The following is a 13566-nucleotide window of genomic DNA, read 5'->3' on the forward strand; positions in this document are numbered from 1 at the left end:
GACCGGTTTTGTTCAATATCTTTATTAATGACCTGGATGAGGGGATGGATTGCACCCTCAGCAAGTTTGCGGATGACACTAAGCTAGGGAGAGAAGTAGATATGCTTGAGGGCAGAGATGGGGTCCAGAGTGACTTAGACAAATTGGAGGATTGGGCCACAAGAAATCTGATGAGGTTCAACAAGGACAAGTGCAGAGTCTTGCACTTGGGACGGAAGAATCCTAAGCATTGTTACAGGCTGGGGACCAACCAGCTAAGTAGTAGTTCTGCAGAAAAGGACTTGGGGGTTACAGTGGATGAGAGGTTGGATATGAGTCAGTCATGTGCCCTTGTAATCAAGAAGGCTAATGGTATATTAGATTGCATTAAGAGGAGCATTGCCAGCAGATCCAGAGATGTCATTATTTCCCTTTATTCGGCTCTGGTAAGGCCACATCTGGAGTATTGTGTCGAATTCTGGGCCCCCCACTACAGAAAGGATGTGGGCGTATTGGAGCGGGTCCAGCAGAGGGCAACCAAAATGATTAGGGGGCTGGAGCATACGACCTATGAGGAGAGGCTGAGGGAGTTGGGTCTGTTTAGTCTGCAGAAGCGAAGAGTGAGGAGGGATTTAATAGCAGCCTTCAGCTTCCTGAAGGGAAGTTCCAAAGAGGATGGAGAGAGGCTGTTCGCATTAGTGACAGATGGCAGAACAAGGAGCAGTGGTCTCAAGTTGAGGTGGGAGAGGTCCAGGTTGGATATTAGGAAAAACCATTTTACTAGGTGAAACAAAAAACAGGACTATGTAGCACTTAAAAGACTAACAAGATGGTTTATTAGGTGATGAGCTTTCGTGGGCCGGACCCATTACATTACCCATTACAAAGATAGCTTCCCCAATTATTACCTCTAATATCATTAGCTCACAGACATTTTCCTCCTCCCTCATCCCCCTTCTGTTCTGAAATTTGATTTGTCATTTTCATGTGTGTGAATTTTTTTGATTGTATCCTTTGGTATATATGGTTGTGCCAATTTTCTTCCACTATTTGATCTGAGGAAGTGGGTCTGGCACACGAAAGCTCATCACTTAATAAACCATCTTGTTAGTCTTTTAAGTGCTACATAGTCCTTTTTTTTTTTCCCAGCTACACCAGACTAACACGGCTACATTTCGATCACTATTTCACTAGGAGGGTAGTGAAGCACTGGAATGGGTTACCTAGGGAAGTAGTGGAGTCTCCATCCCTAGAGGTGTTTAAGTCTTGGCTTGACAAAGCCCTGGCTGGGTTGATTTAGTTTGGATTGGTCCTGCCTAGAGCAGGGGGCTGGACTTGATGAACTTCTGAGGTCTCTTCCAGCTCTATGATTCTATGTGACAGTGATGTCACCGAGGATATACAATATAATTCTCTTCTACTTCATTTCAACAATATCTGGTAAAAGCAATAATTTCTACTGCCAGTGCCAGAATAGTGACAATATCTGTGCTTGATAATCTGCCATAGAGAACTGAATAGCTAGATTGTTGGTGTTAGGCTAGAGAAAATGTAGGCATTTTATGTCTATATTAAATTCTAATGGTGTAGTTTTTGAAACCAGAGATTTTTCATAAAGTTATTATTAAAAGTTACACATACTATCTTTTAAAATATCTTTCACCCGTCACTAATAGTCATTGTTAATGTTAAATGGTTAATGCTATTCTTATAAATAATACAAATGTCTAATTTGTTTTGGCTGAGCTCTTATCATGAATGCCAATAGGTTTCCTTTATTCTGGTTAAGAAATGTATGTTATGTGTTCCTTAGTTGTAAAGTTATAGTTGCTCTGATGTTCTTGTAGTATTAGAAAGGACACACACTGTAACATTGTCCTTTATTATTTTGTGCGCCTATAGCAGATAGTTTTTTTTTGTTTGTTTTTTTGGTGTGATAGCACCTGCATTCCTGCATTTTCTTGTTCTCCATAATCTAGTCAAGCAACTGGTTAAGGTATCTGGTAGTACTGTGGGAGCTGCAGAGGCTGGGAGCATAATAAAGAAAACAAATGTCAAATTTATGATGGCTCCTTTTCAAGGTAGTCATTCAAGGCACAGCTAAATTCTGAACAGTAACAGAAACTGTCCAGAAAGGACTAATATTATCTTTCTTTTACGAGACCTGTATGAGTAGAGGGCCAACAGATTAAGACTTAAATCATCAGTGAATGCATCTCATTGCTTACCCAGGCTCAGTGATAATATTTTGCTGATGATTTTGTTTAGTTTATCCAGGCTTCTCATAAAGGTTGCCTGGAATTTTTTTCTAGCTGCGTGTCCCATACAAATAAATTAGATGCTTATTTATACTATTATTTTAGCAGTGCGACATTCTAATTTTAGAAAATATATAAGCGCTGCGAATGCGAGATATAAAGTCATAGAATGATAGAGCTATCCAGTCCCCTGTGCTGAGACGGGACAAACTAAACCTAGACCATTCCTAACAGGTACATCACATGTTTTCCTTAAGAACCTACAAGGATGGGGATTCCACTGCTTTCCTTAGAAACATGTTTCAGTGCTTAATTATCTGTATTGTGTGACAGTTTTTTCTAATGTTTGACCTAAATCTTCCTTGCTGCAGATTAAGCTTTTGTCCTGCCTTCAGTAGGCACAGAGTAAATTTTTTCAGAATTCTCTTTATGAACCCCTTTCATACTTGAAGACTATTAGATTTCCACACCTTATCAGTCTTTTTTTTTATACTAAACTTGCCCATATTTGTCAGCCACTCCTCATACACCATGTTTTTTAAAACTTTTATCATTTTTGTTGCTTTCCTCAACAGTTTCCAGTTTGTTCCCATTTTTCTTAGTGTAGCACTCAAAACTGTACTCCATCTGACCTGAGCCAAGTAGAGCAGGACAGTTACCTCTATTGTCTTGCATATGCACTCCTGTTAATACATCCTAGACAGTTAGATTTTTTAGCTCCTGGAGAGTGCATATTTTTTCAGATATTAGGGAAAAAATTGGTAAATATCTGGGAACCTAATTGGGTCAATAGGGAGAGAGAGCGCCAACCTAATTGCTAGCACCTTCTCATAGTTGATGTCCAGTGCAAGTACATGTTATGGAAGGGATATGATGATCCTATAATGTGAGTAGGAACAGCATTTAGAGGAAAGCATCCTTTGTGATAGGTAGGGTGCAGGGCTACTGAGGTTTGGTACAGTGGGGGACCAATCCCCTTCCTCTTCTGCTTTCATCAGGGGAGGACTGAGGTTCTCATTAATGGGATGTCTGGGATTAGTTGGGGAAGGGCAAGGGCTCATGGCAGCTGTCCCTCACCCAATAGTTGGAACACTTAAGGCAGTGTTTCTTAAACTGAGTGCCGTGTGGCAGTCAGAGGTGTGCCGTGGAGAAAACAAAAAATTCTTCTCCCTTGCCCCCTGCAGAGCCCTTAGACAGCGAGTACCCACCCTCCCCAGCCCCCCAGCCCGCAGGATGGCCCCTGTCCCGCAGGGCCACCGCTGCTACACAGCCTCCTCTTACTCCATGTGTGCAGGTGGCTGCTTTTACAGCTGCTGCTGGGAGGGAGAGGGGTGGCTGGAGCTGAGGAGTTGTTCGGACCTCGGCGTTTAAAAACCCATCTCAGGCTCTGCTGCCCCCTGCCCCCAAGCTTGCAGCACACTCGGGCTCTGCTGCCCCCCAGACGCTGCTGCTCTCTCTCCTCTGCACCCTTCCCCAGCCTGCCGGGGAAGTGGCAGAGTTTAATCTGGTGGAGACGATCAGGGTTTCTACTCTCCCTCCCCCCCCCCCCCCGCCTTCCTGACTTGCCAGCGGGAAGCCTGGCCTGGTGCTGCAGCTGTGCTAGGTTCCCCACTGCATGGGTGAGCGGCCGGGAGTGGGGGCGGGCGGGGGGAGAGGAACTGAGCTCTGCATCCCCCAAGGAACAAGAGCATGCTCCCTGGAGGCTTTCCATGCTGCAGCAGGGTGCTATGCCAGGTAAGCATTCCCCCTCATGCCCAGACCCTGCACCCAACCCCCCCTCACTCCCCTCCTCCTGCCAAGACCCTGCATTCTCAGCTTGCTCTGGCAGCCTGCCCCAAGTCTCCTTCTGCACCCTCCCTGCCTCTACCCTCCTTCCTGGCCAGATGCCCTGCCCCGAGACCCTGCTCTACCCTCCCTCCCGGTGTTGTTTTTTTTGTTTTGCTCGACAAATTTTCCCTGGGGGCTGTTTTTTTGGGGGGAGGCCTATTTAAATCACATTTTGTCCCTTCTCTCATGTGGCAAATGTGGTTTAAATAGGCTTCAACTTTATTTACCTAAAATATCTAGTGCCAAGGATGGAATTCCTATCACTCTTTCTCCTTACATGTATCATTGTACATTGCTTGTTTTTAATCTTAGGACAAGGGTGGAGAGTTGATGAATTAGCTTGCATAATGGTAAATTTTTGATACTAGAGGTATTTGACTTTATTTTTTTTAAACTGTGGCTCTTCCATTGTCTATTCCTACAGCAAACCTCTTAATGGTATGAACCCTGGACTACCCTTCTTTACATCTAACAATGATGTCTTCAAAGTGAGAGTGACACTGTTTGAGAGAGCTTACTGTATTTCTGTGGATCTATTTTCCGGTTTTTAGGTTATTTTTCAGCAGTTCCAATGTAATTAAACATCTACGACTGATAGGTACACCAAAATCTCTTGGAGAGAAAGTGGGAGGGGAAGGGAGCTTGTTTTCAGTGTTTTAGCATTGAAGAAGATATGACAGTTCACTTGGAAAAAAAATTATATAAGTATGCGTAAGTGGACAATTAGACGTGTGTTAAAAATAAATTTTGTTGAGTTGGCTGACGCTGAAAAACAAGCTGTAATTAAATATCATTATGTCCTTTGCAGTTAGGAATAGACAATATAAGATTGCAGATGATTTTTTGAGGGGAAGATATGAAGAATATACCACTTTTCAGACAGATAATGTATCATATCTTTAACCTTCTAACTACTACAACCATTAAAAACAAGCATACAAAAGGCAGTGGATTATTTATAGCAACTGTGTGGCGCATCACTCTGATTTTACCTCTTAATAAAATTGGAATATGTGCTATTTACACTTTTTTCTTCAAGTGTTAGAATTAAAAAAAAATCCTGTTTATAGTGTGGAAAATAATTCAAACAAGTTGAAAAGACATTAAGGGTGACTTTACTTGAAATAAAGTTTTAAAAATACATATTGAGGCTCCTAAGATAAAGAACATCCGTCCTTAAAAGATCATTGAGCAAGCTTATGTGTAGGCAAGGCTTTATTTTGTCTCGTTGTGTTCTAGGGCTTGTCTTCACTGTGTATCAGTGTACACCAGCTGGGTGTAAATTCTAGTTTGCATCAGTTTCACGCAAACTGGCTGGTGTGGACCCTCCTGCCAGCAGTGCCTAAGCTGAATGTCACACCCCACTGCTGTGAGCTGTCACACTCTGAAGACAAGTCCTTAGAGCAGTGGTCTCCAACCTTTTTACACCCAAGATCACTTTTTAAACAACAGAACAAGCCAAGATCTACTGCCCTGCCCCTTCCTTGAAGCCCCACCCCTTCCTTGAAGCCTCGCCCTCTCTATTCTCCTCCTCTCCATCACTTGCTATCCCCAACCCTTATACTGCTGCTTTTTTCCCAATTCTTCTGTAGGAAGAGGTTTTCCCAACATTTGGCCTGTCTAGACCGGACCAAATGTCAGAAGAACCCCTTCTTTTGTAAGCCCCCTTATTCCTTGTGGAAATAGGAATATGGGGGTGACCAAAAGAGCATGTTTGCTCTTCCACTAAAAAAAGCGGAAGAACAAACGTATCCCTGGATGCAGAAGAGTTTTTTTGGGATATCTCCAGAATCCTGAAAAACTCCGCAGTCTAGCTGTACCCTCGATGGGTTGAGACAGGATGTGTGGGCTCTGGGGTGGGAATGAGGGATTTGGGTGTGGGAAGAGGTGAGAGGTGCAAGCTCTGGGAGGAAATCTGGATGCAGGAGGAGGTGGAGAAGAGGATGCTGGCTTGGGGAGGGGGCTCCAGGCCGGGAAGCATTGGGGTCAGATGGAGGGTTGGGGTACTAAACAAGCCACAGGCTTGAGGATGTGAGGGTTCAGGAATTTGGGTTGGGGTATGTGAGAGGCTCAGGGTAGGGGGTTCCAGTGCATGATAAGCTCAAATATAAGGTCTGGGGGAAGGAGGAGTGTTCTGATGCTGTGGCCAGATGGGGTCTTGGCCCCAATTGGGGGTTTGTTGGCCAGGCTTCATTTTTAATTAAAATACTGTGTCAAACACAAAAAGTTTCTGCGTTGCCTTTATGAGAAGGGCGGGGAACCTGTTTTGAGTCAGGGGTCACTGAGCCACAGAAAATTCAGTTGGGGCCACACAAGTGAGATGCACACCCCCCCCCCCAAAAAAAACCAAACACCACCAGCACACACACACACACACACACACACACCAAACCAACCTCCTCCAAAAAACCCCCAAGCTGCACTAATGTGGCCCCAACTGTGCTAGTGGGAGCAGGGGACATGGTATTGGGGAAGTGTGCTAGTGGGTGCTGGGGCAGGGGACAGGGTGCCAGTGGGGGCAGGTTTCTGTGTCTGGGGGGCAGGGGAGAGGGAACAGAGTGCCAGGAGGGCAGGGGACAGGTTTCTGCAGCAGGGGACAGGGTGCCAGTGGAGACAGGGTTCTGTGGCTGGGGGCAGGAGAGAGAGAACAGGGTGCGGGAAGGTCAGGGGACAGGGTTCTGTGCCAGGGGGCAGGGTGCCAGTGGGAGCAGAGTCCCCTGCACCAGCCTCCTCCCAGGATTCCCCCCCCAGACGAGGGAAGTCCTGTCGCACGCCTCCTCCGGGCCCGATTCCTCCCCTCCCGCGGAGCAGGGAAGCCCGCGTATGCACCCCTTCAGGACCAACCCCCGCAGAGCAGGGAAGCCCCTGTTGCTCACCCCCTCTGGTCCCGACTCCCCCCCTTCCATGGAGCAGGGAAACCCATGCATGCGCCCCCTGGGGGACGACCCCTTCTTCTGCAGAAGAAGGAAGCCCCATCGTGTGCCTCCCCCCAGGACAGGAGGACCTACTCCCTCCCCCGCAGAGGAGGGAAGTCCCAGCGCGCGTCTTCCAGGACTCCTACCTCTTCCCCCCCGCACAGCAAGTCCCCGGCGGGCCACAGGCCTGGAGGAGGGGAGCAGGCAGCGCACTTCCGGAAATCCCGGAAGTGGCACACAGTTTCTGAACTTCTGTCCATCCTGCGGGAAGCTGGCACTACCTCCATTGTCGTTGGAGGTAGGTAGTGTGGCTTCTTGGGGGTGGGGAGAATTGAGGGGACTCGAACGCCTCTTGCTTGACTGGTCGAGCCCTCCCGATTGACCAGTCGATCATAATCGACGGGTTGGTGACCATGGCCTTTGAGTACAGTAATTCCTCATATAACACTATAGATACATTTCAGAAAATAATCGTGTTAAGTGAAAACGTGTTATGCGGGGTCAATTTTCCCATTGAAAATAATGGAAAAGGTGGGGATTGTGTTTCAAGTGGTGGTGTCTGTTGGGACTGGGACATATGATTGGGAGAGAAAGGAGACTGGGTTACAGCAGGAAGGGGAGGTGTTTGGCTCTGGGGAGGGGAAGAGGAGAGGGGGATTGGGTTGGCAGTATGCCCCTCTGACCGGTCTGCCGGGGCCCACACTGAGTCCAGCAAGTTGGAGTCGCCGGGGAACAGAGTGACGAGCAGCGAACCCTCCGCTGCTTTGCAGGGAGGCGGACGAAGCCCCGCGCAGCTGCCAGCAACAGGCCGGCTGGCGAAATCATATTATTCCGGGGACGATTGTGCAATTCAAAAAACATTCCCTAAACAAAATCGTGCTATTGCGAAAACGTATTAAGCGGGCACGTGTTAAATGAGGAATTACTGTATTCAGTTCAGAGGTGCTTAATGCCTTAATTTCCCATTTGGAACCTAGCTCCTATGAAAAGCAGGCCCCTTGTTCAGGTCCCTATAAATGGCCTTAGACGTCAGGAGTGAGGCATGCATTTGAAAAATTGTGGCCATTTTTTTCACTAGTTGAAATGTTTTTTTAAATATCTACCAAGTTTAAACCAAATCCTGCATAGGAAAGTCAGCCATTGACTGAAAAATGAATATTTGAAGTCTTAGTATTAATTAACTTAAAGAATGAATTATTTTGCTTTTTATTTCAGATTGAACCCCCGGACATACTGGAAAACTGTTTTTGGATAAAAGTTAGAGAGGATAAATTTGAAAATCCAGATCTTTTTGCAAAACTGGCGCTTACCTTTGGTACAAAGATGAAAGGTAAATATATCTGTTCCTTAATTTAAAGCACTCACATTTGCATGGTATAAGAAAATATTTTCAATGGAAGAAATAGTACTGCAATTCATTGTGTAATTAGGGAATGTTCCGGTTATAGGCTGTTGCCATAGTAACATAAAATATTTAAAATGTACATTTTATTAGTTGACATGGATTACTGTAGTCTATTATTCTCAGATTTTTTTCATTTAGAAACATTACAACGTACAGTACTCACCACAAGAGGAGTCGTCATTCGTTGCTTCAAAATTTTGAAATATTTGCGTTTTCTAATGTATACCAAGATAGGACACATTCTAATTTAAAAAAATGTGATGTAAGTAGTAGAATTAACTGAAAACTCCTCATGCTGAAATTCTGAATATTCCAAATTCAGATTTTTATATTGACATTTTCATTACATTGAGTTTTAGAATAATCTGACACTACAAGAACTATAAAATTAGAGGGGAACTACACACACAAAATAGGTTGCATTGATATATGTGTGTGTTTTTTTGTTTTTTGTTTATCTCTCTGTCTCAGAGGTTGGTTCTGTATTTAAAACTGTTTTCATAATGTAATTATATTCAGTATTCTTCTGGCTCTTTTTGGAAAACCAAATACATATATATTAATTGACCATACAAGAGAGAACAGAGCAGTAGAAATGCAATTTTGTGCCAGACCTTTCCATACAGTCAAAATAAGATTGATGCAAGTGGCATTTCATTAGTTCATTTCTGCTAACATTTTGGACTACTAATTGGTTTGTTTCAGAAGAATATACTTGCTTTCTCAATATGAAAATAATTCATGTCAGTGTTTCAGGTTCAAGTTGATGGACAACTGAATGGCTTACTGTGGATATGATTCTTTATATTGTCTGCGGCTTTTCGTGGGGTTTAAACATAATTTTTATATACTCTCAACTGAACCTGGACAGACAGTTCTCAAGATAGACAATTGTTCATTATTATTCATTATGAGTAATCAATCACTATTTAATGCTTGGGCCATTTGTCAGTAGTTACTATGTCAGGCATTCATAAAGTGCAAGTACTATTCAGGTATGGTTCAATAATAACTTATTTAGAAGTTAATGAGGCATTCAACAAATTATAGTCCTAAATAGTGCTAAGTACTAAAAGAATAAATTAATGTAGCTACAAATCCTTTCTTCTATTTGGCAACTAGCTTAACTATGTTACAGTGCAGAATCATATAATTCTGGAAGATTAATGGCAGTCAGATAATCAAATGTGCATAGGTCAACTGTGCAAAGTTGATTTAAAGATCAAAACAGCAATCTAGATTTATGCTTGCAAAACAGACTGTTTCCTGAAAGAATGCACATTTTTATATCTTATTTATGCAGGCAGGCATGTATGCAGTTGCTCTTTACTTTTTAATTCTGAGAGTTGGGTTATTTGATAAGTATGTGTAGTATCATTATACTAGGGGACTTAAGATGCAAAGTGGCTGGTGTGCTGCCACATGTTGAAGAAATTGTGAGGGGATGGAGAGGATTGCTTTAAAAATGCTGCCTTGTTAAAAAAAAAAAGCGTATTTTTGAATGTGTATCCTATTCTTTATTGATGTGAATAAACAAAGAGCCTTTCTGATACGTTGACCACATTTTGAGTGAGAATAACAAGAACCATTGTGTTTTGAAACATCTAAGTGCTTGTGTGGGCAAAAAAGTTACTTGGATTAAAGTAGTGAGTGAAGTACAATAATTATTCCCAAATAACTTCATGTGTCCTATAAAAAGTTATTCCACTCACCTTATCTTCATGCATGGATACTTATTCCAGAATAACAGGTGCTTGTTTATAATCCACCATCAAAGTCAAATAGTTATTCTGGAATAATTTCATGTGTAGACAATCTCAAATAGAATAGAGTACATCTGTACTGTAACAATGAAGCTCTCGGCTCCATGCAGCACTGCTGCTTTGAAACACTGCAGGGAGCCCAGGGCCACCAGGGGACTGCTTAAGTCCCCCGCTGGCCCTGTACTTCCTGCAGTGCTGTTGGCCGTGAAGGTGGAGGCACCCTTATTGACTGTCGGATGAGCCAACTAACATCCCTACTCCTACATGTAAGATCTTCAGTTCTAGAATTTGCGTAGGTGTGTGTCTGAGTATGTATGATATATGTGCAGATAGACCTGCAAAAAAGGAAATTATGCTGGTAGAACTGGACAGAATATGATTTATAAAGTTCTGAGATAATTAGGTGAAAGGTACTCAGTAATGCAAAAGAGTATTCATCACCAAAAGCAGGGCAAATGTCTGTAATCAGTGAAGAAAGAATAACTATGGCTGTTCTTTAGGTTAGGAACCTGTTTTTATTTTTTTATATTTTCTTAATCCTTGATATCTGTGAAATATGGTAAAGGGAGTTGGTCCTTGCTGTTCATTAGAAGGCAGCTATTAACAGTAAGTATTCCCTCTGAACACTAATAGTATGAGTTCTGGTTATGAGATGAGGTCTTGGTCTTTGCCTCTTTCTGAAGGCCATGAATTAAAGTGTTAGAAGTGAAGCCGAGCTGATATGTAGTGGTCATTGTTCACTGGCAGGGAAAAATTGATATTAACTAGAAAATTGATATTAACTAGAAACCATAAGATGAATTTACGGAAGATCTCTTCCGCAAAAAGCTTCTTGTGCAAAAACCCTGCAGTGTAGACAAAGCCTAAATTCTTAATAACTGTATTGACTAATAAGAATTTCTAGGGTTCTCTAGAGGCTTGATGAGATGCAAAAGATATATAGTTTGTGAAGAATTGGTCAGATTTAACCCTGACGAGAGACAATGGTGTCAGTAATCAGAAATGAAAAGTTGTGAACTGAGATAATCAACACATTAGTATAATTGTGTGGGTGAAATTTAAGCATTACAGAATCAAAAACTGTGTTACAAAATCAGATTTACAAGTTAACTGACATTCAGGCTCTTTTCTTTTTTGGACTGGCAACTGTTTTTCCTGGAGTATTCGTTGTCTGATAACTCCAGATACAGAAGTGTCCTAGGTGGAAAGATGGAAAAAACACAGACTTCTTTTGTTGATCATGAGAAATAATGAGATGTCAGTCTGAGCAATGGAAAGCATGTTCCTGAGTTACGTTCTGGTAGTGAAGAAATAATGTCTTTGTCATCATTGGCACAACATGGACAATTTCTGAGTGGGGCCATTTTTATGTAACATGTTTCCATTATCCTCTTAAAACTTATGAAGCTGTTGCGTTTATAAGAATATGGATGTGTACTTTGCAGTTCTCATATTTCAGAATTCAGTTAGTCCTGAAGCACAGGACATCTGGCCGACATCAATACCGCCCACCAATAAGAAAATGGATAAAAAGTATTTTGTCTCATCCAAAGGCTTGGATTTTCTTTTTAATCACCCGCAGCCGAATTCCCTGATAGTGGATGCGGTTCGCCATAAGAGCATGATGTCCCAATTTAAGAATTCCCTACCGGATAGGGATACAAAGAAATTGGACTATTTTGGTTCAAAAGTTTACTCCTCCTCAACCTTGCTACTGCGGGTTGCCAATTATGCTGCTCTTTTGTCAAATAATAATTTTGACAATTACTCCAAGCTCCCGGAACTTATGCAACATCTCCCTGACAATAAGAGGTCTCTCCTTAAAGCCGTTGTCCAGGAAGGGTTCACTGCATGTAGAACATCACTTCAGATCGCCGCAGACATTGCCGACACAGCCGCTCGAGCAATGGCAACAGGGATCACGATGAGAAGAGCTTCCTGGTTATTGTCAGCGGGAGCCCCTAAGGAGTTGAAGTCCAAAGTGGAAGATTTAACCTTTGACTGTCAAAAGCTGTTTGCTTCTACTACCGATGAGATTCTCCATTCTGGCAAGGACTCTCGTACTACCCTTCGATCTCTAGGGATGTACATGCCACCTTTCAAACGCAGGCGGTACTATCCCTTCCAGAGGAGATATGATTACTTCTCCTATAAGCAGCAACAGCAACATGGATCTGACCAGCCTAGATTTAGACAGCGCCCTCAACGCAAACGTCAGCAGCAGAATCGTTCTTCAGCTCGGTCTTCCCAGAAACAGCAGGTTTGACTCCTGTGCGGGGGACTCGAACACATCTCCACCGGTCAACACACTAAAGTCTGCCACCACCTTATTCCACTACCACCTAAGGCCTTTTCTTCATCGATGGGCCACCATTACCTCAGACCGATGGGTCCTAGAGGTCATATCATCAGGCCTAATGATCCCGTTTGCTTCAATTCCCCCTACTACTCCTCCCACCCTATCCCTTCTCAGGGACCCATCTTACAGCGCCACTCTTCGAGAAGAAGTTTTGCACCTGCTTGAGATCGGAGCCATAGAGAGAGTACCCGACGAATTCCGGGTTAAAGGGTTTTACTCCAGGTATTTCCTAGTCCCCAAAAAATCCGGGGGGGTGGAGACCCATCCTCGATCTGAGGGGTCTAAATCGTTTCATCGGAAAGCAGCGCTTCAAAATGACCACGCTGGCCAAGATCATGCCAGCACTAAACAAAGGAGACTGGTTCGCAGTCGGAGATTTGCAAGACGCATGTTTCCATGTGACAATACACATAGCACACAGGCGTTTTCTGAGATTCGTAGTGGACGACGACCATTTTCAATACAGGGTACTGCCTTTCGGCCTCATTTCAGCCCCAAGGGAGTTCTCCAAAACACTGGCGGTAGTGGCTGCCCATCTACGCAGGATAGGAGTCTCTATCTTCCCCTACCTCGACGACTGCCTCATCAAGGGATGCACTCACTTAGAGGCACATCACATGGTAGTCGCAGCTCGGGATTTGTTCGATTCCCTCGGCCTTATTGTGAACATTCAAAAATCACGTCTGCAGCCAACACAAATTCTAAACTTCATAGGAGCGCGTCTCGACTCCCAGTTAGAGAGAGTTCATCTGCCAGTTGAGCGTTTTCAACTAATACAAGACCTGATAAAAACAGTCTTACCAGCTCCAACTCTCCCAGTACACGTATGCCTCCAGCTTCTGGGTCATATGGCTTCGACGACAATCATAGTGCGCCATGCAAGGCTACACCTCAGGTGTCTGCAGCATTGGCTGATCGCGGTGTACAAGCCTACAAGGCACAGCATCCGCAAGATTGTGGTGCTTCCAGCACATGTCAAGGACTCCCTATTATGGTGGACCAATCACAGCAACATGCTGTCAGGAGTCCCCTTCCACGCACCGCAACCGTCAGTGGAGAT

General features: G+C 43.7%; 1 protein-coding gene across 5 annotated transcripts in view; it reads left to right on the forward strand.

The window, feature by feature from the left end:
- The window catches only part of DIAPH2 (diaphanous related formin 2), a 778453-nt gene that overhangs the window by 221937 nt on the left and 542950 nt on the right, over positions 1 to 13566 (forward strand). For all 5 annotated transcript variants that reach the window (XM_075896761.2, XM_075896762.2, XM_089781656.1 and 2 more), the window contains exon 18: positions 8195 to 8309. In XM_075896761.2, coding sequence (XP_075752876.2) covers positions 8195 to 8309 — 115 coding nt within the window. The remainder of the gene's footprint in view (positions 1 to 8194; positions 8310 to 13566) is intronic.

Source organism: Pelodiscus sinensis, chromosome 13, assembly GCF_052426305.1.
Source record: "Pelodiscus sinensis isolate ZL-2025 chromosome 13, ASM5242630v1, whole genome shotgun sequence".
NCBI lineage: Eukaryota > Metazoa > Chordata > Testudines > Trionychidae > Pelodiscus > Pelodiscus sinensis.